The 27,067-nt window shown below is 46.0% G+C and overlaps 1 protein-coding gene across 2 annotated transcripts in view; it reads left to right on the top strand.

Moving 5' to 3' along the window:
• The window catches only part of LAMA1 (laminin subunit alpha 1), a 137,531-nt gene that overhangs the window by 77,908 nt on the left and 32,556 nt on the right, over positions 1–27,067 (top strand). Inside the window, exons 26-44 of one of the 2 annotated variants that reach the window (XM_047793750.1) lie at positions 281–466; positions 990–1,117; positions 1,910–2,030; positions 3,061–3,198; positions 5,682–5,803; positions 8,747–8,833; positions 9,125–9,318; positions 10,183–10,325; positions 12,712–12,801; positions 15,082–15,193; positions 17,134–17,296; positions 18,266–18,476; positions 18,635–18,751; positions 18,881–19,044; positions 21,106–21,232; positions 22,297–22,390; positions 23,956–24,072; positions 25,718–25,900; positions 26,214–26,368. In XM_047793750.1, coding sequence (XP_047649706.1) covers positions 281–466; positions 990–1,117; positions 1,910–2,030; positions 3,061–3,198; positions 5,682–5,803; positions 8,747–8,833; positions 9,125–9,318; positions 10,183–10,325; positions 12,712–12,801; positions 15,082–15,193; positions 17,134–17,296; positions 18,266–18,476; positions 18,635–18,751; positions 18,881–19,044; positions 21,106–21,232; positions 22,297–22,390; positions 23,956–24,072; positions 25,718–25,900; positions 26,214–26,368 — 2,652 coding nt within the window. The remainder of the gene's footprint in view (positions 1–280; positions 467–989; positions 1,118–1,909; positions 2,031–3,060; positions 3,199–5,681; positions 5,804–8,746; positions 8,834–9,124; positions 9,319–10,182; positions 10,326–12,711; positions 12,802–15,081; positions 15,194–17,133; positions 17,297–18,265; positions 18,477–18,634; positions 18,752–18,880; positions 19,045–21,105; positions 21,233–22,296; positions 22,391–23,955; positions 24,073–25,717; positions 25,901–26,213; positions 26,369–27,067) is intronic. The other variant, XM_047793749.1, reaches the window with a different exon arrangement.

Below are 27,067 nucleotides of genomic sequence, written 5' to 3' on the forward strand. Positions count from 1 at the left end.
GCAGCTTATGGAAGTTCCCAGGCTAGGGGTCGAATCAGAGCTGCAGCTACAGGCCTACACCACAGCCACAGCAATGTGGGATCTGAGCTGTGTCTGCGACCTACACCACAGCTCACGGCAACACTGGATCCTCGACCCACTGAGTGAGGCTAGAGATCCAGCCCGAAACCTCATGGATCCTAGTCGAATTCGTTTCCGCTGAGCCCCTATGGGAACTCCAGAATAAAATATCTTTAACCCCTGCCATATCAGAGAGGTGAATACCTGTGCTTTCCCACAGCTCATGGCTTACGGCGGGAAACTGCGGTACGGCGTGGCCTTCTATTCTTCCAATGGCCTCGGTACCTTCAACCTGGAGCCTCAGGTGCTCATGAAAGGAGGCAGGACCAGAAAGCACGTCATCTACGTGGATGCGCGGGCCCCAGAGAACGGAGTGAGAGAAGAGCAGGAAATAGGGATGAAAGAGGTGACCGAGCGCTCTTTTCACATAACCCCTCCCGCTGGGAACTTTGCCTGAAATTTTCCAATCATGAAATCGCTGTAAAAAGACAGTGAGCAAGAAGGCCTTGGGTCAAAATTTTTAGCAAAATTCCTGAAAAGATTCAAATTTCATAATCTCAAGAAATGTAGATTAGGTTTATGGTAATTTCATGCAAGTTGCACCTTAAAGCTTTTATCAGGGTCTCGGAGTTTCAACCTTTACGGTTATAAGGGACTCCTTGAACTTGGAAAGCATGTGTTCCTTCCTCCAGCAGGTATTTCCCGATGCTTCCCTGTGGGGCTGGCACCTCCCAGGGTGACTTGGGGTGGTTGATAAGTGAGATGGCGCTGATGCTGCCCTCAGGAGGCAGCAGGAGAGCTTCCTTAGTTAAATTTAGTGTCCCGCCCAGGACTGGGCTCACTGCTGGAGAAATTTTTGTAAGAATTAAGTCTGTATGCCTCTGAGAAGCTGTACCCTAAATTTAATTGACTGGGCTTCTCCTCCACAGAATTTTTGGAAATATTTTAACTCTGTTTCTGAAGAACCTGTCACACGCTCAGATTTTATGTCGGTTCTTAGCAACGTTGAATACATCTTCATCAAAGCATCTTATGGTCAAGGGTTACAGCAAAGCAGGTACGTGGAAACTTCTAGAATTTTTAAAAATATGTTTCTTATAAAAAAGCAAGTGGAAGAGATTTATCTTCAATAATATATATATTTCTGTTCCTCACCAAAACCTTATTACGTATTATTGTTTTATGAAATATGTGAACACAACATAAATTAGCCATCTCCCATGTTCATGTGCATATAATATATACATACATGATGTTGATATCTTTTATGAGGATAAAATATCAACAACAAACTCTGCTATTTTCTGCACTTAAACTGCAATAGCCATTTCTTTGTAACAATGCATCAAGAATGCTGTCACTTGGGAGTTCCCATTGTGGCTCAGCGGGTTAAGGACCCAACATAGCATCTGTGAGGATGCAGGTTCAAGCCCTGGCCTTGCTTAGTGGGTTAAGGATCTGGCATTGCTGCAAGCTGCGGCTCAGATCTAGCATCGACCCCTAGCCTGGGAACTTCCATATGTAGCAGGTGCAGCCTTAAAAAGAAAAAAAAAAAAAGAATGCTGTCACCTGCTCATCTAGTACTTATTCTATAAAGAAAGCCACCTAAGTTATGGCTAAACTAGGACTTCAAGAGTTTCCACTGTGCTTCCCCTAACATGATTTTTAAGGTCTATAATGTTAGCTGAGGTTCTACTCTGTGTTGACTACTGTGCATTTAGTCTTTTTCTACCCATTTCCTTTATAACAATGAGTAGGAACTGCTTTCAAACAGGCAGGAAAGCTCTGGTGTGAGCAAATTTTATTCTGTAATGTGCCTTTCCTCTCACACTTCTTAACGGTTTCACAGAATCTCAAATATCTCGTTGGAGGTGGGCACAAAGGCTGAAGAACTGCACCCAGGGTGGGAGGCAGCTTCTCTTTTAGAGAAGTGTATCTGTCCTCCTGGCACAGCCGGATTCTCATGTCAGGTAGGGACACTCTGGTTAAAGCCCATTTCCTGGCTTGGGTTGGGAACATGCTTGTGGCAGCTGCTCCAAGTGATGAACAGAACTGTGTGTATCTATTACATCGTGTCTCCCTTTTAAAAGATTACATGCAGGAAAATAGGCACCATCCTGACCATTTTTCTAAGGTGTCCAGCCTTAAGCATCCTCACGCTGCTGTACCGCCAATCTCCTGAATTCCTCATCTTGTGAAAATGAAAGTCTGTGTTCGTTAAATACTCGTCCCCATGCCGCTCCCCCAGGCTCACTCTTCTACTTTCTGTCTTTCTAAATCTACGACGCTGGGCCACTCGTTGCAGTAGAATTGTGCAGTATTTGTCTTTTTGTGGCTGGCTAATTTCACTGAGCATGATGTCTTCAAGGTTCGCCCATCCTGCAGCAGGTGTCAGAATGGCCCTTCCTGCTCGGGGCTGAATGATATGCCACTGGATGGATGGACCACATTGTGTTTATCCAGCCATTCAGCAGGGGACACTCGGGTTGCTTCCGCCTTTGGCTGCTGTGAATCATGCTGCTGCAAACATGGGTGTAAATCTTGCTTCTGGGTGTAAACCCCAAAGAGCTGAACGCAGGGTCTTGGGTTTGGAACATGCTAGCATTCAGCTCTTTGGGGTTTATACCCAGAAGTAGAATTGCTGGATCCTGAGGTAACTATTTGATGCACCTCCGTACTGCTCTCCAAAGCACCACACCTTCCTACACTCCCACCAGCAAAGCACCAGGCTTCCAGTTTCTCCACATCTTCACCAACACTTGCTGTTTTCTGTTTCTGTTTCTTTTTTCTGTTTTTGATGGTAGCTGTCCTAATGGGTGTGAGCAGGTATCTCATTGTGGTTTTGATTTGCATTTCCCTGATGATTATTGATACCGAGCATCTTTTCACATGCTTGTGTAGTCATTTGTGTATCGTCTTTGGGGAAATGAGTGTTCAAGTCCTTGGCCCATTTTCTAATCAGGCTTTGTGTTCATCTCCTCCCCTTTTACGTCCCCTCAGGACTGCGCACCTGGTTACCACAGAGGGAAGCTTCCAGAAGGTGATGGCAAGAGACCCCGCCCTCTGCTTGCTCCCTGTGTGCCCTGCAGCTGCAACAACCACAGTGACGCCTGTGACCCGGAAACTGGGAAATGTCTGGTATGCTTGCTGTGGGGGTGCTCCTGATCAAGCTCTGAGAGTTTGCATTTCTGGCTCAAGGTCCTACCAGTTCCTTGGTTTAGAGAGTTTAAATTTCTTTCTTTCTTTCTTTCTTTATTTGCATGTATATTTCTTTTGAGAGTTTAAATTTAACTCAGAGTAAGTTATACATATGTTTCCTTCAGCAAGGCCTAGCTGGCTAAGTCTCATATTGTTGGTGGCAATTTGTTTATGAAAAGTTACTCCTTTGAACTTGTTTATGGACATTAATTTGGGGTTTAGTTAAGTGTCACTTGTTTTTACTTGCGGTGCTAGTGTTTGCAGGCAAAGCAAATGAGGACTCTATGTCAGAGAATGTCAAGGGCCACTTGGAGCTTTTATTTTTATTTTTTTGTCTTTTTAGGGCCACACCCATGGCTTATGGAGGTTCCCAGGCTAGGAGTCCAATCTGAGCTGTAGCCTCTAGCCTATGCCACAGCCACAGCAACACTGGATCCAAGCCGCATCTGCAACATATACCACAGCTCACGGCAACGCTGGATTGTTAACCCACAGAGTAGGGCCAGGGATCAAACCTGCATCTCCATGGATACTAGTCAGATTCGTCTCGCCTGAGCCATGACGGGAACTCCACTCCAAGCTTTTACAACGAGTTAATGCTAGTGATGAAAATACATCTCTCCGTGTGAAGTATTGCCCTTTCTTGGCACTTGTTAAAAAGTGCATGTTCTCCCGGAGGTCTTGGTGTGCACCTGCTTCCTGGCCACCTTCCCCGAGACCTTTGGGGACATAAGCAGAGCTCTGATCACCAAAAAGGGCCAAGTGACCCAGACGTAAGTCTTGTGGCCTTGATTGGGGACAAACTCTTGTGCCCAGTATTTTCCTTAAGCTGACGAGGCCTTATTGATCACATAGAATAATCTGATATTTTCTCCCTACTCCTGAAACCTCGTTCTTTAATATAACTCATATGGGAACATTGATTCCTTGTCTAAATTGTGCCAAAACCAACTTGCCTCAAGTAGAATAATTCACTGAAGGAAAACTAGGAAAAGGAAAAGGTAGATCACTCTTTGAGCTGCCCACCATGGAAGATACACCTGAAGCCTTAGAGATCCTGGCTGTGGCCTGATCACAGGCTCCAGGGCTCCTCACTTCCCTCCAACCAACATTAGAGCTGTCTTCCTTTTCTTCTATTCAGAAGCACCTGTCATATGTGGAATTTAAAAGCAGTTTCCACTGGGAAACCATTAAGCCACAGCAGTGCACCAGTGAATTTAGAAACAGAAGCACTGCATGGTTTTTCTCAATTAAAAAGATATGTATTAACCTTTGGTGTCTCCATTAGATATCTGGAATTAAAAAAAAAAAATGATTCCAGTCATTCACGGTAAAATGGACTTAGTGACGATGCAAATAGCTCCAACACGATTAAAAAAAAAAAAAAAGAAATCATTCTTTCTAATCAGCTCATGCTCCAGGCAAAAGTAATACAGAAAATGAGAAAAGCTCATTTAGGGATTTAAGGAGAGCTGATTTCAGGCAGTGAGATGCAGTTAGCTGGGATGGTCCCTTGGCCAATCACAGGGACAAAGGTCACACGGGTGGCTGAAGACATTCATCAGTTCTTTCGTGCGGCCAGCCAGCGTTGTTCCTTGGTGCAGTTATTTTAACAAGATTAGGTGCTCCTGGAACATTGCATAATCCCCAACCTTTCCCGATCCCGATCCAACAGGACAAAGTTCTCAGATCAGCAGCTGACCTGTCAGTTGATACCCAGGAAAGAACACAGCCCATTTAACCCACTGACCATTTCCTGAATCCTCTGCCCACTTGGCCATGTGTGATCATTGAGCTCCCACGGTGCACACATTCTTGTTTGGTCCCTATATATTTTAGATCCACATTTTAAGGCTCTGAAAGCTGGCTGTCCTGCATGAATTCTCTATAAGAAGAATGTATCAGTCATTTCTAGGCTGTATTGGATGCTGTGGTCTTCCCCCCTCCCCCGTCTTTTTAGGGCCACACCAGCGGCACATGGAAGTTCCCAGGCTAGGGGTCAAATTGTAGCTGTAGCTGCTGGCCTACACCACAGCCATAGTAACTCGGGATCCAAGCCTCATCTGCAGCCTGCACCCAAGCTCATGGCAATGTCAGATCCTTAACCCCTTGAGCAAGGCCAGGCATCAAACCCACATCCTCATGTATATAAGTCGAGTTTGGTCCCACTGAGCCACAATGGGAACTCCAGGATGCTGCAGTCTTGTAATGAATGAAAGCCATTAGAGCTGGCCATGTTTCCAGGATTTTTAAAATGTGAAGAAAAAAGGTCACCCTTCCTTGAAAATTAAAAAAAAACAACAACAACAACAACAAAAAAACATCAACTGACATGAACATGTTAGTGCTTTTGGCTATTGCCAGATGAGAATAAGGTCTAAGTTTCCCCTTGCTTTCCTCCCCCTTTGAAACTCGGGCCCCAGAACTGCAGCCACAACACCACTGGTGACCACTGCGACGTGTGTGCCCCTGGGTACTACGGGAAGGTGACAGGCTTGGCCAGCGACTGCTCTCCGTGCACCTGTCCTCACGGCCTCCCTGCCAGGTGAGCTCACGGGTGGGCTGGTGCCCGCGCCACCAGAGGACTGCTTTCACTGTCAGCCTTGTTTTCCAGGGTCTCTGCATGCTCTATCTCAATGAATATTCTTCATGTGTTGAGAAGGGCTAACTTTAAGAAAAATCATTCATTCTCCCAGTATTTGAATCTTTTCAAAAGCAAAGTTCATGTGGGTTGGTTTTGAGTGTTAGCATGGAACCAATTAGGGAGTGCCCATTGTGGCTCAGTGGGTTATGAACCCAACTAATGTCCATGAGGATGCAGGTTCAGTCCCTGGCCTCACTCGGTGGGTTAAGGATCCGGTGTTGCCATGAGCTGTGGTGTAGGTCGAAGATGTGGCTTGGATCCGGTGTTGTTGTGGCTGTGCCATAGGCGGGCAGCTGCAGCTCCGATTTGACCCCTAGCCTGGGAACTTCCATATGCCATGGGTATGGCTGTAAAAAGAAGAAGAAAAAAATCATTGAAGGTATGCGAAAAAAAGAATGGAACCAATTAAAGAAAGGACTTTCAGGCTTTTATTTTTTTTGAAGACTAATTTAAGCTCCAACCTATACATCCAGTGTGCCTAGAGAGGAATTCGTATTAATTTTATGAATAATGACATGAAGAATTCAGTCCCTATGTAATGTAAGGAAATGGGGTTAAAATTATATATGTCAATGGCTGGTGATGTGCAGAAATGCTGCTGCTCAGTGAGGAAACTGGGGTCAGGTTCCACCTTGTACTCAAGGTGCTTGAAGGGAATTATCACTACACAAAAAAAGAACCAGGAATTTTAAGTGAGGATTGGAGTATCCGTGGGTCCTCTTTGGTTTGGAGAAAATGATAATAAGTAACATGTCTTTTATTGTTTAAAGTACTTGACAAGACATTGAACATATATATATATTAAATACCAACTTTGGGTTTGCTAAAGCGAAGTTTTCTTTTTCATATTTATTTAAATCTTCTATCTTTATTGTCTTCAAGTAAGTGTCACTTAATGGTAAGTCCCTAATGAGAGGCACGGTGTAAACTTTCCTTGTAAATTATCAAGCATCCTAAAACTTTTTGTTACTTTTATTTAATTTTTTTGTGTTAAATCTGTATATAAAGTGAGTTCCCATTGTGGCTCAGTGGTAATGAACCCAGCTAGTATCCATGAGGATGCAGGTTCGATCCCTGGCCTTGCACCGTGGGTTAAGGATCTGGGGTTGCCACAGGCTGCAGTGTAGGTCGAAGACGAGGCTTGGATCTGGCGTTGCTGTGGCTGCAGTGTAGGCCAGCAGCTGTAGCTCCGATTCGACCCCTCGCCTAGGAATTTCCATAGGCCTCAGGGATGGCCCTAAAAAGCCCCCTCCCAACAAATCTGTATATAAAATTTGAATCATCAATTCCACTCTTGTAATCTAGCCTATGGAAATGCTTGCATATGCGTGTGAAGATGGGCATTGCTTATATTCACAAAAAGCGGGCAGGGTACTGAAGTACCTACCTGCAGAGGATTGATGACATACCTAGAGTGTCCTGGGGTATATGCTTAAGTGGAATAGTGTACCAACCCTGGGAACAGAACAAGGCACATCTGTACGTACAGAATGGGGGAAATGGCCAGGGGAATTCTGAAATGGAATACAGGACCTGCTGCCATTTGGGGAAACCTTCATATCCTGTGTATGTGCATATCCACAGCTCAGAGACTGCACGAGCCCAGAGAGAGGTTTGGATGGATATTCACCCACTCTTCTACTTTGCACAGTTCTATACTGCGTGCATGTTTCATGTCTTCAGTCAAAGAAGGTCCATGGCACCCCCACGGCCCATGATCATAAATTAGGGCTTACACTGTTTGGAAGCGACTGTGAGGGTGTGAACGTTCTGTGTATGCTGACATCTGACAGGCCCTAAAAGATGGGCTTTGCCTTCTGCTTATTTTGTGTTTCCACTGAAGTCCATCCCTTTCGTATTTAAGGAGGAAAAAAGTCCGAAGTTAAGTGGGGCCAACTGCAAACCCTGTAACTCAGGCTGGAAACATCCCTTACTGGCCAGATGTCCCATTGGTATTTTAGTGGTTTGCAAGTACCCAGCTGAGCCTCTAGTTGGTGATTTAAAATGTAGAAGCAGGAGTTCCCTGGAGGCTCAGCAGGTTAAGGATCTGGTGTTGTCACTGCTGTGGCTCAGGTTGCTGTTGTGGCGCAAGTTTGATCCCTGGCCTGGGAAATTCCTCCTGCCGTGGGTGCAGCCAAAAAATAAAATAAAATATGGAGGAAGAGCTTGTTGAAGAAAAAGGAAGACGCTCAAAGCTGAGGTCCCTGAGCAAGGAGGTGGCATCTGGGCGGATGCTTCTTAGTGGCTCTGTCCTTCTGCTGCTCTAACCCATCACGTGACTCCCCACCTTTCCGACTCCACCCTCATCACGTGACTCCCCACCTTTCCAACTCCACCTTCACTCTTGACTCTTCTTTCCCCTGATTTGCACCCTTGACTTTCATCGTTGAGGTTACCTCCTAGCTCGCTTCTCGCCGCTGCTTCCCATGTTTGGTCTTCATCACGTGAGCTCGCTCCACCCACCTTTTCGTCTGGCAAGTCAAATAGTCACTTAATTCTCAAAATAAGCCCCTTTCTTATTTGGCCACTAATTAGCTGTCCTCTGTAAATCAGTCACCCTCCAGCACTCACATGGTTGTCACTGGACCGGTGTCCATCGATGACTATTTTCTGGGTACAAGTGATGCACCCACTTGTATTGATTGCATATTTCTTTTCCTTTTTTTGACCCAATAGGGTTTAAACCCTACAAAGCCATCCAACTGTGCAGTGTTATCACTTGCCTTCTAGAACTCCCCTGTGCCTTCTAGAACTCCCCTGTGCCCTCAAGGGTAATGAATGGCTATCCTAAGAAAGATTTGAACTAGCATATCTGAAACGTCCCCAAATATTCCTTTCTTCCAGTTTTAGCCCCACCTGTGTCCTGGAAGGTGATGGCGATTTCCGCTGCGATGCCTGTTTCCCAGGCTACGAAGGGCGATACTGCGAAAGGTATGCCGGGCATCAGCCTGTGGAAATCTCTGGGCACATCTGCCCCCGATAGATGTATAGGACGTATTTGCAAAGGTGACTAGGAGTCGGTATCAGCTGGTGGGCATTGCAAAACACAACCTCCTGGGAATTAAGTCAGCGCACGTCCTTGTGACTGGCTCGTCCTCTTTTTAGGAACCAAGATTTGGAAGGAGCTGAATGGGCAGAAGTGTGGGCTGTGAAGGCTGTTCTGGTGTTTACTTCCTGCTCTTAACACCCCACCCCCACCCCATCCCTGTGTGTCTCCTCCAGGTGCTCCCCAGGTTACCATGGCAACCCCCTAAGGCCAGGTGGCACTTGCCAGAGGTGTGACTGCAGCCCACATGGCTCTGTTCATAGTGACTGTGACCGTGAGTCTGGGCAGTGCGTCTGCCGGCCAGGGGCCACTGGGCTCCGCTGTGAGGCCTGTGAACCGAGGCACATTCTGCTGGAAGGCGATTGCATGTGTGGGTATCACTCCCCTGGGGGATTAAAGACCATCTTGCCCTCAGATGTCCCCCTGTGGCGGTGCCCTGTGGTGTCACCAGGATGGAGAAGGTCCTATTTTACTTTACTCATAGATTCCTTTTGCATCTGCCCACCTGAGCTTGGTGCCTTTGGCATGGAGGCAGGAGCTTCTAGGCTAACAGCATTGACCTCTGCAGCACTATAAGCAGCCCAGAGATGCCAGCTTCGTAGTTCAGCTGGTTGTTGTTTCCTTTGGTGGAGCCCAGGGTCAGCCAGGGCAGAGGAATCACCTCTGTGGCTGGTCATCTGTGTCACCAAACTCCATGTATGGCCTCAGCGCTCAGCTGCTGTGGACAGTGTTTTCTTCCATACTTCTGATTTGAAGAGCAAGTATGTGAGGTGGTGACCTTGGCATGTCTCCCCTGTGGTTCCTGGGGAAGGTGGGCAGGGAGCAAGGTCAAGATCATGGCTTCCAGAACTCTTTGGCTTTTATGTGTGTGCGTTTGGTATAAGCAGTGTACGCCCATCACTTCCCCAGTTTCCTTCATTGTCCTGGCTGAAGGGGTCTACAGACTGTCTGAGGAAATGACAGAGCAGGGCCCGCCAGGAAATGCACTTGGCATTCACGGCCATTGGTCCAAGTCAAAGATGGGCACACATGCTGTAAATGTTGGAGGGGGGTTTCTCTGTGGCTCCAGGGAGTCACTGATGTGACCGCATCTAGGCGTGGACCCTGCTAACGTCTTGAGGATGAGATGGGCTGTGTTCTCAAAGTCTTGTAGATGCCGTGACAGGACGCGGTGAGCACCTCAGGAAGACATTCAGGCTGCTGTGTGTGAACCTGAACGTCCCCTTTCTTGCAGCCTGTGATGATGACTGTGTCGGCGTGCTGCTGACCGACTTGGACCACGTGGGTGCTGCAATTCTCTCTGTGAACCTCACCGGCGTCTTCCCTCTCCCGTATGGAATTTTGTCCAACGTGGAAAATACAACGAAGTCCCTGCGGGTAGGTACTGGGCACGCAGAGGTAGACAGGCCCGAGTCGGGGCATGGGGGGTCGGGGGAGAGGTCGGTCGGGCCACAGGAGTCCTGCTGTCTGTCCTCCCGCCAGGGCCGGAGCCTCATTCCCAGTGTCCAGCCTGGTACGCGTCCAGCCTTCCCTTCAATGTGACCAGGGTCTTCCTCACCCACGTGCCAGCTCCTTTTGCTGTGGGGCAACTCCAGTTGTTCAGGGGTCCGTCCATACACACCTCCCTGTGCCCCTTCTGCCTCCTGGAATAAGACAAAGCCCACTCACCCCTGTGTATCACGGCTGTCCTCATCCAGACAGAAAGGAATGGGAACTCATCTTCTGTAATATGCTGGGGAGGAAACATTTTCTGTCAATGCATTCTTCTTTTTTATTTTTTATTTTTGTCTTTTCAGGGCCATACCCGCAGCATATGGAGGCTCCCAGGCTAGGGGTCCAATCGGAGCTATAGCCACCGACCTCCACCACAGCCACAGCAATGCTGGATCCTTAACCCACCGAGCAAGGCCAGGGATTGAACCTGTGTCCTCACAGACACCCATAGATTCATTTCCTCCGAGCCGGGACGGGAACTCCATGTCAATGTGTTATATGTAACTAGAGGTGCAGAGCACAAAGTTCTTCCTCCCTGGAACACTATCATAAAAATCTCTGGGAGTAAATCATAGTTTGATGATTTGGTAAAACCTATGTTTTGATCTGGGTCCAAAAGAAGGTGGGAAGGTCAGAAACTGACTTACCAGACAGCATTTTTTTTTTTCGAAATGGGAAAAATGGGACTCTTAATTTTATTTAGAGCCTATGCATTAGAGTTTGAGATATTTAATTCACTGTGTCACATAGTAATGAAAAGGATAGTTATTCCTGAATGCCTCTTTTAGATAAGAGCTTTTCTTAGACTTAAGGTTGCCTTAGGTGTATGTGTATGTGTGTGTGTGCCTGTGTGCACTGGACTCCAGTTGCTTCAGTGGATTAATTCTCTTGTTAATCTCGGTCTTTCTCTGCAGATATAATGGAGTTAAGAAAGGTTGGGAAACTCTAAGACATGTTTTGTATTATGTTTCCTCGAATGGAACAAAACGTTTTTGAAAGATAAGGAAAAAAGGAAGGAAAGAAACGTGTAAACTCCTTTTCCCCTCCCTGTAGACACAATCAATAAAATACTACCTTCTGTCTGCGGAGTTTCCGTTGTGCTTCAGCAGAAATGACGCCAACTAGTATCCATGAAGATGCACTTTCCATCCCTGGCCTCATTCAGTTCAGTGGGTTAAGGATCTGGCGTTGCTATGGCTGTGGTGTAGGTTGGCAGCTGTAGCTCCAATTCAATACCTAGCCTGGTGCCACCCTAAAAAAAAAGCAAAAAGAAAAAAAACACCACTTCTGTCAATTTGGGCTCTAGCCAGTACAATGATATATATATTTTTTTTCACCAAGGGAGATAAACGATTTCAATTTTATCTCTTTTTGAGTGATTTGCTCTCATTTAAACCACTTTGTCAATTCCTTCGAATGACATCTATGTAAAGTATGCGGGAGGTTAAACTTGTGATCTCTCAACTGTTGTCTGGTTTTCGCTGCTGAGCTACACGGTGGCTTGGGCAAATTCATGACTGTCCTGACCGTGAACAATAATCTGGCCCCTTTCAAGGGTCATTATAAGGTTTAAATAAAGGCATACAAGACATTAGAAGAGCGTGGTCATAAATTAAGTGCTTAATTGTTAGTAATTATAAAGGCTTTTCTTTACTTAGTACTTTTGTGTTTTAGCTTATTGAGCATTTTTTGAGGTGTTAGCAATTATTTAAAACAGATGTAGTTCTGCTATTGAAATTAAACCAGGCTCGTCCAAGAATTACGGCAGTCGGGTTCTGTATAACGTACTAGACTTTAAATCCATATCTGTGTCGGAAGTGCAATGCAAAATATGGATGGAAACATGTTGCTGTGATCAAAATTTAAGTCAATGTGACTCACTTTCTTTGCAATTTTTTAATTTATTTTTGTCTCTTTAGGGCTGCACCCGTGGCATATGGAGATTCCCAGGCTAGGGGTGGAATCAGAGATGTAGCCCCTGGCCTACGCCACAACCACAGCAACATGGGATCTGAGCTACATCTGCGACCTACACCACAGCTGACAGCAATGCTAGATCCTTAATCCACTGAGCGAGGTCAGGGCTTGAACCTGCGTCCTCATGGATGCTAGTCAGATTCGTTTCCACTGAGCCATGATGGGAACTCCTCATTTTCTTTTTTAATGCAACTTCAGAGAAAGGAGACTTTGGGTAATCACAGGTGATTCTTAGTTAAGAACCAGAAATTTTCTTTTGAAGCATTATAAGTTGTTTTCCTCATTCTTTTAGGACTCTTTATTACAAGGAGGTACACAGAAGGAACTGGCAAAAATTCGACTTGAAAGTGTCTCAGAACAAACACAGGACCTGCAAAGGGAGGTAAGTTCCTCATGTGAAGGGCCCTCTCCCCACCCGGACTTCAGGAGCTGTGGTCCTGGGGCGCCTAGAAGGTTCTCATTGGATCAGGGCAGCCGCTTCCTCCCAGCAGCTGGGCTTCGGCCACTTTCTGGTCACATCGGTTGGTTCTGATGCTGCCAGTTTCCATGCTTCTGTGGGAAGAGGTTCTGGACTTCATCCTGTGGTCTTTCTGCTGAGAGTGGAGCTGGGCCCTCACTTCCATCATCTCTCAGTTTCTGCTGTGAAACAGGGATGGGCGGGGTGAGAAGACGGCCGGGGTCCTTCCTCAGCTCCCTCCTCCAGGCCCAGCCCCAGGGCAGCGCAACTCCTGCTCCATATGGGCAATGCTCAGGCTACAGCTGTGTGGTTCTGATGCTGGACTTTGAATGACAGGAGACTTGGCTTTGATGTTAGTGGGTTCTTTATTATTATTTAGCCCACACCAGATGAATGGTTTCTAGAGACCAAAAAAAAAAAAAAAAACTCATTTGCTGATGAAAGGGGAGGCCTATTGTCAAATTTATAATTTTTACTCGTAAATTTCAAGTGTGTGTGTGCATGCACATAGATTCCCATGTATGTACACAGATGTGTATGGCAGTGTATCTATGAATCTTGCCTGTCTCTCAACTTCCACACACATACAATCATGCGCCCTGAAATGTGTCAGTGTGGCTCCTGTTAATGTAGAATTGATGATGATTCGGGAAAAGTTTAAGGATTTACGTGTAGGCTTTAAAGTAGCTCAGCAAGCCAACATTTGGTAGGAAGTGATAAGCCAATTAAAATAAATTCTATCTATTAAAGAAGACTTTCTTTGCATTTTGACTAGAAAACACTCTTAGAACCAGTCTGAGTAACTTCACATTCTTAGAAATTATAAACAACTTTTCTTTTTACAAATTAGAACATTCCTAATAAAAGCAACAGCTGTGGAGTTCCCTGGTGGTGTGGGGGGTTAAGGACCTGGCGTTGTCACTACTGTGGCTCAGGTTTGATCCCTGGCTTGGGAACTTCTATGTGATACCAGTGCCCTGGGGCCTAACAGACATTGTCACATATTATCCTCTTAGTGTCCTGTGAGGCGAGTGTTATTATTACTCTAAGTTGTTGAGGAGCTAGGAGGCGTTGAGTCCCAGGTCTCCAGCTTCGCAGAGTAAAGCCCTTTGCCCAATTCTGTGTCCTTAACTCCTTCACTGAGTCCTCATGATCAATATGAGTACATAAGATTTTACTTTCTGGTTGCTGCATATTTGGGTGCTGAAGCGGAGATGGGATCTTCACAGTGCAGACACTGGGAGAGTCTGTGGTTTCATAGGAAATTCAGCGGCTTTTAAAAAAACAGAGCATCTGGAATTCCCGTCATGGCGCAGTGGTTAACGAATCCGACTAGGAACCATGAGGTGGCAGATTCGATCCCTGGCCTTGCTCAGTGGGTTAAGGATCCGGCGTTGCCGTGAGCTGTGGTGTAGGTCGCAGACGTGGCTCGGATCCCGCGATGCTGTGGCTCTGGCGTAGGCCGGCAGCTACAGCTCCAATTAGACCCCTAGCCTGGGAACCTCCATATGCCACGGGAGCAGCCCAAGAAATAGCAGAAAGAAAAAAAAAAATAGAGCATCTTAGACGAGAGAAAAAAAGAAAGGAAGGAAGGAAGGAAGGAAGAGAGTTCCCATTGTGGCGCAGCAGAAACGAATCTGGCTAGGAACCATGAGGTTGAGGGTTCGACCTCTGGTCTCGCTCAGTGGGTTAAGGTTCTGGCGTTGCCATGAGCTGTGGTGTAGGTCGCAGATGCAGCTCAGATCTGGCGTGGCTGTGGCTGTGGCGTAGGCCGGCAGCTGTAGCTCTGATTCGACCCCCAACCTGGGAACCTTCATATGCCGAGGGTGCGGCCCTAAAAAGACAAAAGACAAAAAAATATTAATAATAATTAATAAATAAAAAATAGAGCATCTTAAGGTGTGGACCAGAGATTTGGGATGGAAATGTTCTAAAATTAGCTTGTGATGATGTTGTCCAACTATAAATATAACAAAATTCATTGAATTATTTTAAAAAATAGATTATCCTGTCTCACCCTGAGTGAGCAGTAGTAAATCATTCCTTTAACCACCTCGTCCATCTCCACCCCTGCTGCATCTGTCAGCCTTGGCTGACATGAGGGTGTATACCTTCTCTCTGTGTTCTAGAACCTGTTCTGTTGAACTACCAAAGCTTGCATTTTATTCAAAGCCAGACTAACCTGAGGCCCGTATTTTCCGTCAGCTCAACAGGGTATTAGCACATAGCCAGCATGTGGCCAGGGCCACCAAAGGAATCTTCAATAAGAGTCGGGACCTCGTGACGTTTACCCAGAAGCTGCAGACAGACATCGAAGGTAGGGGCCTCAGTGTCTCATCTGGTGATCGGAGACGCTTATGTGGGAGAAACAAAACCTCTTCACTTTATTCAATACGTGAATAGACATGTGTGACTTACAGTGGACGCCTGGAGTTATCCTGATGTCCACATCGTTGTCTTTCATTGAGAGTTTTATCTTGTAAAGAATGGATCTTTTTTTATTGTATTGTATTGTATTTTTGTCTTTTTAGGGCCGCACCTGCAGCATATGGAGGTTCCCAGGCTAGGGGTCTAATCAGCTGTAGCTGCTGGCCTATGCTAGAGCCACAGCAATATCAGATCCGAGCCACGTCTGCAACCTACACCACAGCTCACAGCACCACAGATCCTTAACTCACTGAGCGAACCCGAAACCTCATGGTTCCTAGTTGGATTCGTTAACCACTGAGCCACGACGGGAACGCCGATCTTTTTTTAAAGTTTATTTTCGACATGATGCCTTACACTTAGATCCTAGTATCAAGTAGATATGATGCCTCTCATCTATTATGAATTTGTCAAATTAACACTTATCAAGCAGACCACATTCAGGTGGTAAGCCAGGTCCAACAGTGACCGCAGGACAGGGTGAAGTAGAGTTGCTGATCACTCACGGGTGCAGGAGGAGGCAGCGTGCACATCTTGAGGAGCCACACCAGGTGGTCAAGGCCAGGTGCAGGCAGAAAGAGATGGGACCAGGAGAGCAGGCTTTATTATGGTTCGTGGGCGGAGGGCTTTGGGGTTCCCGGGCTAAAGGTCAGATCGCTCCGTCCAAAGCCAAGAGAGCAGGGCTCTGTCAGCCTCAGGCCTGATGTAACAGGTGCACAGGAGAAGGTGCTGGGGGGCAGAAAGATCATCCATCACAGGGGCCCCTGGGGAGTCAGAGCCAGGACTTACATTTGCTTTTCCTCTGCTGCTGTCTGGGCGTGTGCTTGTGCGAGGGGCCAGTGTCAGCTGATGGTCCCTGCAGGTTCCTTAGCCAAACAAAAGGGATGCTGGGGCAGCAGTACCACAGAGTAGCTTAGCTACATTCTCCACACCCTTTGCCCACAGAAGGAGCTGATGGGCTTTGGAGCTTCAGTGTGGCCCCAAAGTCTATCCTAATACCAGAGTGATTGGGTCACAACTCAGTTGGGCTGTCACCTCTGATCTGGCTGTTAAAATGCTCAGTCTTTCAGCCATTGGAAATTCCTGCTTTTCTTATTAGATTCTAGGATAAGGGCAAAAAAGTATACAGACTCCAATACAAATCAGACTTTATAGGGCAAAAGGTAAGGAAATCATTAGAACAAATAACATGTTTTTAAAAAGAGTGGTATTAAGGTGTTCCCATTGTGGCTCAGCAGGTTAAGAACCTGACATAATCTCTATGAGGATTCGGGTTCAAAACCTGGCCTCGTTCAATGGGTTAAGGATCCAGCGTTGCCACGAGCTACAGCTAGGATACAGAGGCAGCTCCGATCCACTGTTTCTGTGGCTGTGGCATAGGCTGGCAGCTACAGCTGTGATTCGACCCCTAGCCTGAGAAGTTCCTCATGCTGCAGGTGTGGCCGTACAAAGGAAAAGAAAAAAAAGATCATTCTCAAGTCTTGATGGTTCATCATGCCATAAGTATGTAGAATGCTTCTACGTGCACTAGTTGGTGCCAAGGGCAGAGAAGGCCGAGGTTAGCATGGAGGCCATAGTCCTGCCCTTACAGGGTTTATAGGTACTGGGGAAGCGGACATGAAATAAACCAGGAACCCCTATTCCATGAGTGTTTTGACGGGGGACATCCAGAGTCCACTGGGATATATAGGTGGCCTGGCCTGGCTGGCGGTTCAACTCAGTGTAGGTGAACAAAGCAGGCCTCGCTGAAGGAGGTTCTAAGTCTTTCCATTTTAGTACTGTCCACTTTTGAGAGACCTATTCGATGTTCGATGGATTTTTTTTCCATAGAAATTATTGAAAAGGCAACAACTCTTAATCAGACCTTGGATGAAGATGTCCTGCTCCCCAATTCTACTCTTCAGAATATGCAGAATGACCTCACATCTTTGCTGGAAACCATACAGAAAAGGCATTTCCTGCAGATCCACCAGAATGCCACCCTTGAACTTAAGTAAGGTCCTGAATACCCTCCATGACCCAGCCAGTTAGTGGTGGGAACTTGAGGGCTGAGCGGGGTGGAGGTCCGTGGCAGGGTAGGGGGGAACCACATGCTCCCTGTGGTGGCAGAATGTCTGCAAGAAGAGATGGATGCCAGCCCCTCCACGTAGAGAGAAATGCAATCCATGTCACCATCTCACTGTGCTATTATGTCATAGGTTTGGTTTTTCTCTGTGACCTTGAAACAGCTTCTCCATCTAGCATGAACCAAAGCGTCTCCTGACACTGGCTACACACAAGGTCAAGTGTAATGCCATGGACTCTCGTGGAAGCAAACGTAGGCAGTGGCTACCACGGAATGGACATCGTGCCAGAGTAATTTAGCTCAGTGATGCAAACTGTCATCGAAACCCATGATGTGAGAGGACAGATCACAAAGAATTGTGATGCATAGTCGCTGGAAGCTTGCAATTTGCTTTCAGGCTTTTTTTCTTAGCATTTTCACACAGTTATTTCTTGATGTCATAGCCAGGCTGTCTTTCTAGGTGGTGACCAATGCCTTAAGTACTGGTTGAAAGAGTCACACGATCCTGTCAAAACTCTAGTCTCTATAGAGAGCTATTTAAACTATTTTTTAAATGTATTTTGCTATTTTAAATAAGGTTCTAATGAACAACTTAGATACACATTTTGTTCTGTATTTCCCATTAGCTTATCAGGGTCAGTGTTAAGAAGTGAGAAGGTTTCTTTTAATTCTGTTGCTAAAAAATGTTAGGAAGTTTGTGAGTTTAAGGATAAAGTGTAAATCTAGCATATGTGTAAGTTGAACAGTTGTTTCCCTCTTTAAGCGATTACCCTGTATCACTTAGGACTTGGAGCAGACACTCAGGACAGCTGTGTAAAAGTTCCTTCCACGATCCTGTCTAGGATACGAACTTGATTGTTCGTTTCTAACCTTGCAAACCATCGGTTATTCTCCCAGGGCTGCTGAAGATTTATTGTCAAGAGTTCACGAAAACTACCAGAAGCCACAGGAAGCGTTGGAGATGTTAAAAGAAGCAGTCAGCAACCTCCTTTCAAAACACAGCCATGAAATGCAGGCTGCAGAAGGACTCCTGAGGGCAGCAGAGGCGAAGGCCCAGGAGAGCACTCGCCTGCTGCTCATCCTCGGGGCCAACCTGAGAGAATTTCACGTGAGTCTCACCAGCTCTGGCCCCAAATGGTCCTGTGTACATGGTCCCATTCTCAGCTTCTTAGAAAATGAGCCCCGAGAGCTCACATCATGTCAGGCACCAAGGGTGGGAAGCTGACTTGCTTTACGAAGCATCCTCAGAGGTGATTTTTGCTGCAGGACCAAAATCTGCGTGTTCAGGAGGACCAGAACCTGACTTCAGCGCTCATTGCCGAGGGAAAAGGACTGCTGGTGGCGGCCACTGCGCAGGCAGATGCAGCAGGAAAGGCTCTGGCGGTAAGTGCCACCTCGGCACAGCCCCCACCCCCAGGACTTGCAGAGGACCCTCCCCCACCTAAGATTCAGGCACCCCACTCCCACGTGAACAGATGCTCATGTATTCACAAGGTTCATTTCTCCCCACAGCAGTTGGAGCATCACCGGGACGAGCTACTTCTCTGGGCTGCTAAGATCCGGCACCACGTGGATGACCTGGTCATGCAGATGTCCCAAAGGGGAGCTCTGGACCTGGTCTACAGAGCAGAGGATCATGCAGCTGAGCTCCAGAGACTGGCAGGGGCTCTGGACAGGTGAGACCACACCTGGTGGAATTCCACAGGTGCTGACCCGTGGACAGGAGAGAAGAGGCATGGCTGGGTTTTTGTTTTGTTTTGTTTTTGTAGTTTTGGGCCACACTTGCAGTATGTGGAAGTTCCCGGGCCAGGGATCAAACTAGCGCCACAGCAGTAACCCAAGCTGCAACAGTGACAATGCCAGATCCTTAACCACTAGGCCACCAGGGAACTCCAAGTCATTCTTCTTTTGTCTACAAATGAAGACTCCTCTTTTATGTCCATGGCAAGGAGGATTTCCCCCCACATTTGGTACATAGTTGACCATCAGCATGAATGTCATGATGGAAAAATGCCAACAGAGCCAGGTGAGGAAGAAAAAAAATATTATGCTACCATGTCAAGCCCTCAAGGCCATAAGTTTGTACTTGGTGCTCGGGACCTCCTTATTAGGTTGCCTGTGGACAGAACCAGGTACTAATTCCTTTCCATATCTTGACTTCTTGTGACATGGCTGGCTTTAGGCATGGGTGGAGGGTGGCCCACCCTAGACTAGGAGAGTGTTGAGAATAAATTTCCAACTCCTGAATGATGTCATCTCCATTATTTTCTACTGCCTGAAGGTCATTGTACTCTAATTATTTTGGCAGATATTTTATTGATATTTGTCAGGCCCTCGGCTTGTTCAGTGCCTGAAATGAGCAGCACCACTTTTGGCCAGTGGTTCCCAAACTGTCTGCAGGAATAGCCCAGGGAACTTCAAAATACTGATGCTCCCTCCCCATCCACGAAGACTGTGGGATGTGGCCTGTGCTTTTAATTTTTTTAAGTCCCCAGGGGATCCAGTGTGCAGCGAATGAGGGAATTGGGGTTTTACGCTTTATTAATAATAAACACACTATGCTGAGTTAGTCAGTGAATTTATTTCTTTAGAATCTGTTCTAAATTATGAGTGGAAAAAGCCTGGACACACTGGGAAGATATATGTGTGTTCCTGTGTGTAGGGTGTGTTTGGTGGAAAGAGAGAAATCTTTTTCCAATTTGAGAAATACTGCCATAGAAGATTAGTTCATGCAATGAACGCAGTTAAAAACATAACACAGACTGTGGCGGAAGCTACCAGTGGCCTTGAGCGTTACTGGTCACGTCCACCATTGGAATCAGTAACAGGAAGTGGAATCAGATACCCTGTTCTTCTCCTTTCCTCATCTTTCATCACTTCCCGAAAGAGAAAAGGATGTTCCGACTGCACACACAGCTACTGCGAAATCTTCGTTACGCGGCATGCGGAGTAAGAGCCGTTTGGTCTGATGCATAACATTAAACAGCATGATTATCTTTTATTTATAATTCACTGAATTTTGCCATTCAAGTAGCAGCAAGTCATAACTGCGGATGTCTGGTTTGGGAATCACCCAACTCAGGAACCTTGGGAAGGACACGAAGTGGGTTACTCAGCAGGCACAGATGTGTCAATGGTCAGATTTCAGTCTGAAGCTCGAGCAAGCTGGGTGACATTGCAGCATTACCTGCTGGCACGTTCCCACTGGTAATTTGCCCATGTGGAAGAGTGAAGTTCAGATGATTGAAATATTGTACAATCCTCCTCCCAGACCTCTAGAGAATTCCATCAAATCGATACATGCTCTTTGAGGAATAACATTCAGCATCCTTATATATGCTGAGGAAAGCTTTTTTAAAATTAGCATGTGCATTGTAGGAGAGAGCACCACCAATGCAGACATGCAATGGTCTCAGCATGTACAGGAGGTTGAACGGAGATCAAAAGATGTTGAGGGCAACGGGTGGAAACCGATGGATGGTTAAAAAGATGGCACACAGCCATCGTCTCTTCTCTGGGTATTAATTAAATAGTAGTTCTTAGGGTCACTGTGACAGTGTGGCTGCTGCTTCCTGAGATTATGTTTGGAGTTAGAGGGGACCCCTTATGTTGCCATGGAATCCCATGGTCCTCACTGACGATGCTTCTCTAAGCAGAGAGAAACTGGGAGCTTTTAAGATCAGTGGGCAAGTTCAGTTTAGGGGATCATAACATCTCTCCCTATGCTGATTTCGTAGTGGCCTTGGAGATGTTAGAAATGTGTCCCTGAATGCGACTAGTGCAACCCACATCCATTCCGACATCTGGAGCCTGATCGAAGAGTCAGAGAAGTTGGCAGAAGATGCTCTTGAAACTGTGAGCAATGTGAGTGCGGTAAGAAGTGCCCTGTGGGCTTTATGTGTGTTTTCCTCCTCTGGGAGAGTGGTCCTTCACCGAGGTACTTGGGCAAGGATGCAGTGGCTTCAGTTTATGCTGGTCAGCATTCTTTTCTGGTGGGATCTGTTTAAAGCATCTGTCATCATGTGACGTTAAGTTTTCATTTGCAGTCATAAATAATTCTTTTTATTTTTTTAAGGGCTGCACCCATGGCATGTGGAAGTTCCCGGGCTAGGGGTCAAATCAGAGTCGCAGCTGCTGGCCTACATCACAGCCAGAGCAATGGGGGATCCAAGCTGCATCTCCAGCCTACACCATAGCTCCTGGCAATGCCAGATCCTGAACCCACTGATCGAGGTCAGGGATTGAACCTGCATCCTCATGGATATACAGTTGGGTTTGTTACTGTTGAGCCACAGTAGGAACTCCATTAATAAATCTTTATTAAGACAAGGGAGGGAGTTTCGGTCATGGCTCAGCAGTTAATGAATCCGACTAGTATCCATGAGGACGAGGGTTCGATCCCTGGCCTCACTCAGTGGATTAAGGATCTGGCATTGCCATGAGCTGTGGTGTAGGTCACAGACGAGGCTCAGAACCCACGTTGCTATGGCTCTGTTGTAGGCCGGTGGCTACAGCTCTGATTGGACCAGTGGCCTGGGAACCTCCATATGCCAAGGGTGCGGCCTCAAAAAGGGAAAAAAAAAAAAAAAAAGACGAGGGACTAGTGATGTAAAGATGAGGAAAGTGTCACAATTTCTTAGGACAAAGATGATGCTCCTTGATATCCCCTTGAGACATCATTTCCTCCCCCTGGTGAAGCTCTTCATTTAATGGCTGGTTTGGGGGGTTATATATTTTTTGATGGCTCTGTTCTTTCTCTTCAGCCATAAACTAGAACATATATTAAACATAAGAGAGAACAGTTTAAATTGTCCTTACCTGGACTTCCTTCTTTGGAACTGCACTGGAGCCTCTTCTGATATTTCTCCCCTCCAGCAGGGCTCCATCCTGCCCTCCAGGAGCCGTGTTTAAATTGGTCTGTCTTACAGGTCTCGGAATCTCTTGTTGCTGATGTGAAAGCAGCTGTGCAGCGCAGTTCTGAGTTTCTAAGAGAAAGCAGCAGCCTGAGCAGAAAGCATGGAGGTCAGTTTCCAGCCTAGACTCTGCTGATCAGCAGAGTGAGAGTGGACATGTCTCTGAACAGACTTCCAGAACGTTCTCCTTTCCTGGAGCATCCTGAAGCTTAACACGTCTTTGTCATAATAATAGCGCATTTTCCACCATAGAAACATCATGTAATGTTTACTGCTATTTCGCTGTCAGGGGCCATCCCCGCTAATCTTCCATAGACTCATGAAAGCTTCCCTGAGAACCAACCCGCCACTCACGGCCTTAGCTCCTGAGCTCTTGCTGTTCTTCATGGTGTTTGTCAGGTTTTCTGTGATTTCAAGTGCTTCTCCATTCATCTCTCAGTGTCTGACAGTTTCTTGAAGAGTCATATCACATTTGATACTGCTTTGGCCTTCTTCACAGGGCTAATATAATGCTAGACTCATGGCAGGTTCTCATTAAATAATTATTGAAATCCATCATAATTTATTATGATTTATCTATTTAAAAATACACCTATGCAGTTCTGTTTTCCCTAAGGGTTTCGGAAAATATTTTTTTGGCACATATAAGAGCTATCCAATACGTGTAACACAAAATGGCAGAGGAATCTGTTGTGTAAGAGAAATAAATTTTATAAAATGTAGTGTACCTATTACCGTAATATACTCTAATTACCGTAATACACTCTATGTACTGTAATGTACTCACAATACATCAAAAATATTTTTGTTTCTTTGTGAGTGGCACCATTTAGAATTTCTGTGTCATCTCACAGCATAAAACGTCCATTATTCTCCATCATAAAGCATGAAACACAAACCCTAGCATCACCGTTGATGGGCTGTGGTTTTAGTCTCCATAACTAAAGGTATTTCATAGACCACAAAATAGTGAGTTTTCTGACAACTAAAACTTTAGACAGTGCCATCATGTCCATCGAGGATGCTATCAATGATTTATTTTTTAACCAACTGTTCAGAATCTAAATATGATTATATATTATGAACAGAAATTTTCAAATTAAAAGCTTTGAACCAAGAGCTTTGATCCAACTTGAAGGAGGCTGGAGTTTCCTGGTGGCCTAGAGGTTAAGGATCTGGGTTGTCCCTGCTGTGGTGCGGGTTCGATCCCTGGCTCAGGAACTTCCACAACTGGGTGGTCAGAAGGAGCAGGAAAGCCGGGGAAGGGCCTGGCTGGGAGACTTTGTGGGGAGATTCCTAAGCAGGAGTCCACGTTTGGGGTTTTACAACCCAGAGGAGAAAGGTGGCCAAGATTGAGGTGTGGATGGGAACTTCATGAGTCTGATTAAGACAGTGATTTAAAGACGGTTCTCCACCCTGGAGCTCTCATTAATTTGGACATGAAATTCAAAAGGAAATATTAGTGAGAAGGGAAAAAAATGATCTGCTTAGCAAACTAAAAACACACAATTTGTATACTGAGTGGTGCTAAGTCTTGCTGGCAAAACTTTCAATATCTGGGGTCTCTGGAGAAAGCTGCCGATTTTACAGGTGGGTCAGGAATGATCAAGAAAACCGTTGCCTAGGTAATTTGTAGGGCTAGCCTTAAAGGGAACACTTTTCCCCCTTTGATAGGTATCACGTCAGAACTGAAGGAACTGAAAAATACTACAAGCAGATTTCAAGAGAATGCTAATCAAATTACGAGGCAGATCAACGAATCACTCTTGCTACTTAGAGCAATTCCTGAAGGTAAGTGGAAAGGGGGGTCGTGATTTCATTAATATCTTCTATCGCAAAACCCTTAGATGTGAGCATGAGGAAGGCCTGCCCCGAGTCTGGTGCAGACCCCTCTCCCCAGATGAGACCAAGATTGAGATAGTTTTCATTTTCAGAGGAAGATGGTTTGTAAGAGAAGATGACTCCATTTTGTGTGTGTGTGTGTGTGTGTGTGTATTTTGGTTTTTTTGTTTGTTTGTTTGTTTTATAACATCAGAGCACCTGCATTGGAATAGAATTACACTCTGAAAAACAAAAGCTTTTGATTCTTTATGCTGCCCTATTGCTTCCTTTTACAGTGGGCTAGACACATCCCTGAGATGAAAGAGGGTCATCCAAAGATGCCAGCAAGTAGAGAAGCTGGAATGTTCCTGCTTTAGAGGGAAATACTAGATTCATTATAAATCTGGGAAGCTAGAGAATTCTTGCTTGGAAATTAAATTTTTCTTCGTGAGCTATAAGCATTCTAAAATAGATCACTTTAATATTGATGGTTTGGATAGTTTGGAAATGCATTGTTCATGAAGATTGAAATAGGATAACTTTTTTTTTTTTTTTTTTTTAGGGCTGCACTTGCGGCATATGGAGGTTCCCAGGCTAGGGGTCAAATTGGAGCTGTAGCTGCTGGCCCAAGCCACAGCCACAGCAACGCTGCATCTGAGCCACGTCTGTGACCTACACCACAGCTCATGGCAACGCCGGAACCTTAACCCACTGAGCAAGGCCAGGGATCAAACCTCCATCCTCATGGATGCTAGTCGGATTCATTCCTGCTGAGCCATGACGAGAACTCCTGGACTGACTTCTTATCTTAAAGGAACATTTTCTGATCTGGAAATTTCTTCTTCTCCTTCTCCTCCTCCTTCTTCTTTTTAAAGATACATGATATATGTTGATCAAACACGGAAAAATAACTTTTTATTTTCAGCAGTTTCAAACTTGCTGAAATGTTGCAAGAAAAGTAAAAGGAACCTGTAAGACCTTCATCCAGCTTCTTCTAGTGTTAATCTTGCCCCACTTTATATTAAACACTTTAAAAATGAATGCGGTGCCTTAAAAAAAAAAATCTCCCAGATTGCCTAGAATAACTGAATTCTAATTTATCTTCAGTGACCATTGAGTTGTTATTGTGCTGTTATTTCTAGCAGCCGGTTGATGTGGTGGGCAAATATACTTCCTCTAGCCAAGGAATCTCTCTCCCCCACAGAGTTAAATTCCCAAACTTCTTATCCAGACACAGAGCGGTCTGACGGAGGTATGAATGACTATGAGAAGAGCATGACAGGAAAAGGGCCCAAGTAAAGGGTTTAGATTATTAACACATAAGACACTGGGCCCATGGCAATTAGCAGTTGTTTTATGATCTCATTGTGTATTGAAATCATATTTCAATACAGAAGATCTTCACCCTAAATGTTTCATTCATCCCTAAAAGGAAGCCCTAGAGCATGTGACCCACAGCCTTTGTGTTGCCATTAAAAACAGCAGCCTCCCTTTGTGTTCAACAGCCAATGAGAAATTCCGTAACATGGTTCTGGGTAAAAATGACATGTGTGGTTTTATGGTTTTCTCTGTGTGTACCCCCTGGAGTGCGTGCTAGCCTGTAACCTTACTGCAGGTGTCAGTGACAGGGGGACCAGAATCCAAGAGCTGGCCGCGTCTGCAAACCAGAGCGCGACGAGCACGTTCAGGAATGTCCTGGGGCTGAGTCAGAAGCTGCGGAATACCTCTTCGGACCTGTCCAGGGTCAATGCCACGCTGCAGGAGACAGACCAACTTCTCCGCGACTCGTCGATGACCAGTACGTGGCGGTCCCCTCCCCGCCAGGAAAGTCTGTGATTCGCATCATCTGAGCATGCCTGGGGCACAGAGGTGCCTTGTGCCCAGCATGCATTCCTAAACACTAAAAAGGCACCTACCTCTGGATTTGCACCTAGAAAGAAAAGGGCCTGGGGTAACGGCTAATGTGGTTGCGTTTTCCATGTAGTTACCAAAAATATCATGGGTTTGATTATTAGGATATTCGGGTTTCTTTCATTGCCTTAGTGATGTGACCAATTCATTTCTCTTGTTTTCCCCCTCCCTCCAACTTTCCTGCCACCTTCATGCTTTAGCTTTGTTAGCTGGAAGAAAAGTCAGAGATGTGGAGACACAAGCCAGCCTTTTATTTGATCGACTGAAGCCTTTGAAGACCCTGGAAGAGACCCTGAGCAGAAACGTATCAGAAATCAAACTGCTGATCAGCCAGGCCCGGAAACAGGCAGCGTCTGTGAGTGGGTGCTCCCCAGGGCCTCCCAGTGCTGCCCAGCACTCCCGAAGCTGAGGGTCCACTAGCCAAGTCCCAGGGGCCACCTGTGCAAAGGGCTCTGTCACACCTGCCCCGACAAGCTCTCAGCCACCCCAGAATCCTCCCAGCCTGTCACCAAGCGTATTTCAAACCTTGTCGGATAGATATTTACTTAAGTATGTTTCGTTAGTCTCCTTTTCTTTGATTTCTGCTTTCATTCAGTGTGTTTCATACGGTTGCAAAGAACCTCTGTGTCTTTAGGGAGATTTATCTTTGTGGTCTAGATTTATGGATCCGCACCAATTAGCTCAATGGCTAAGTGTCACCATTGCTGTAAGTCTCATTGCATGTGGTGTTATTTCCACACAAGGTTTCCCACCTTGGTTTTCACCTTCCACGTACTCTTCAGAATGTTCATGCAGTGTGGGCCTCAACTCCAGGATTCTGACGAAGCAGCATGGATGCTGCACAAATCCAGGCCACTGATTGCATAAAACACCAGAGAAGCACAACTTGAGGGCTTGTTTCCCCGCGGTCCTTGGCACATGGCTTTGGCTGTGCTTTAAAGGAGAGGAGCTTCAGGGAAATAAGGCTTGAGAGATTATCATTTGTCATGTTCCTGGGGACCTATAGACTATGAACTTCTGGCCCAGAGAAAGGGGCTCTGGATTCTTTGGTCCC

The sequence above is a fragment of the Phacochoerus africanus genome, chromosome 8, assembly GCF_016906955.1.
Source record: "Phacochoerus africanus isolate WHEZ1 chromosome 8, ROS_Pafr_v1, whole genome shotgun sequence".
Lineage (NCBI taxonomy): Eukaryota > Metazoa > Chordata > Mammalia > Artiodactyla > Suidae > Phacochoerus > Phacochoerus africanus.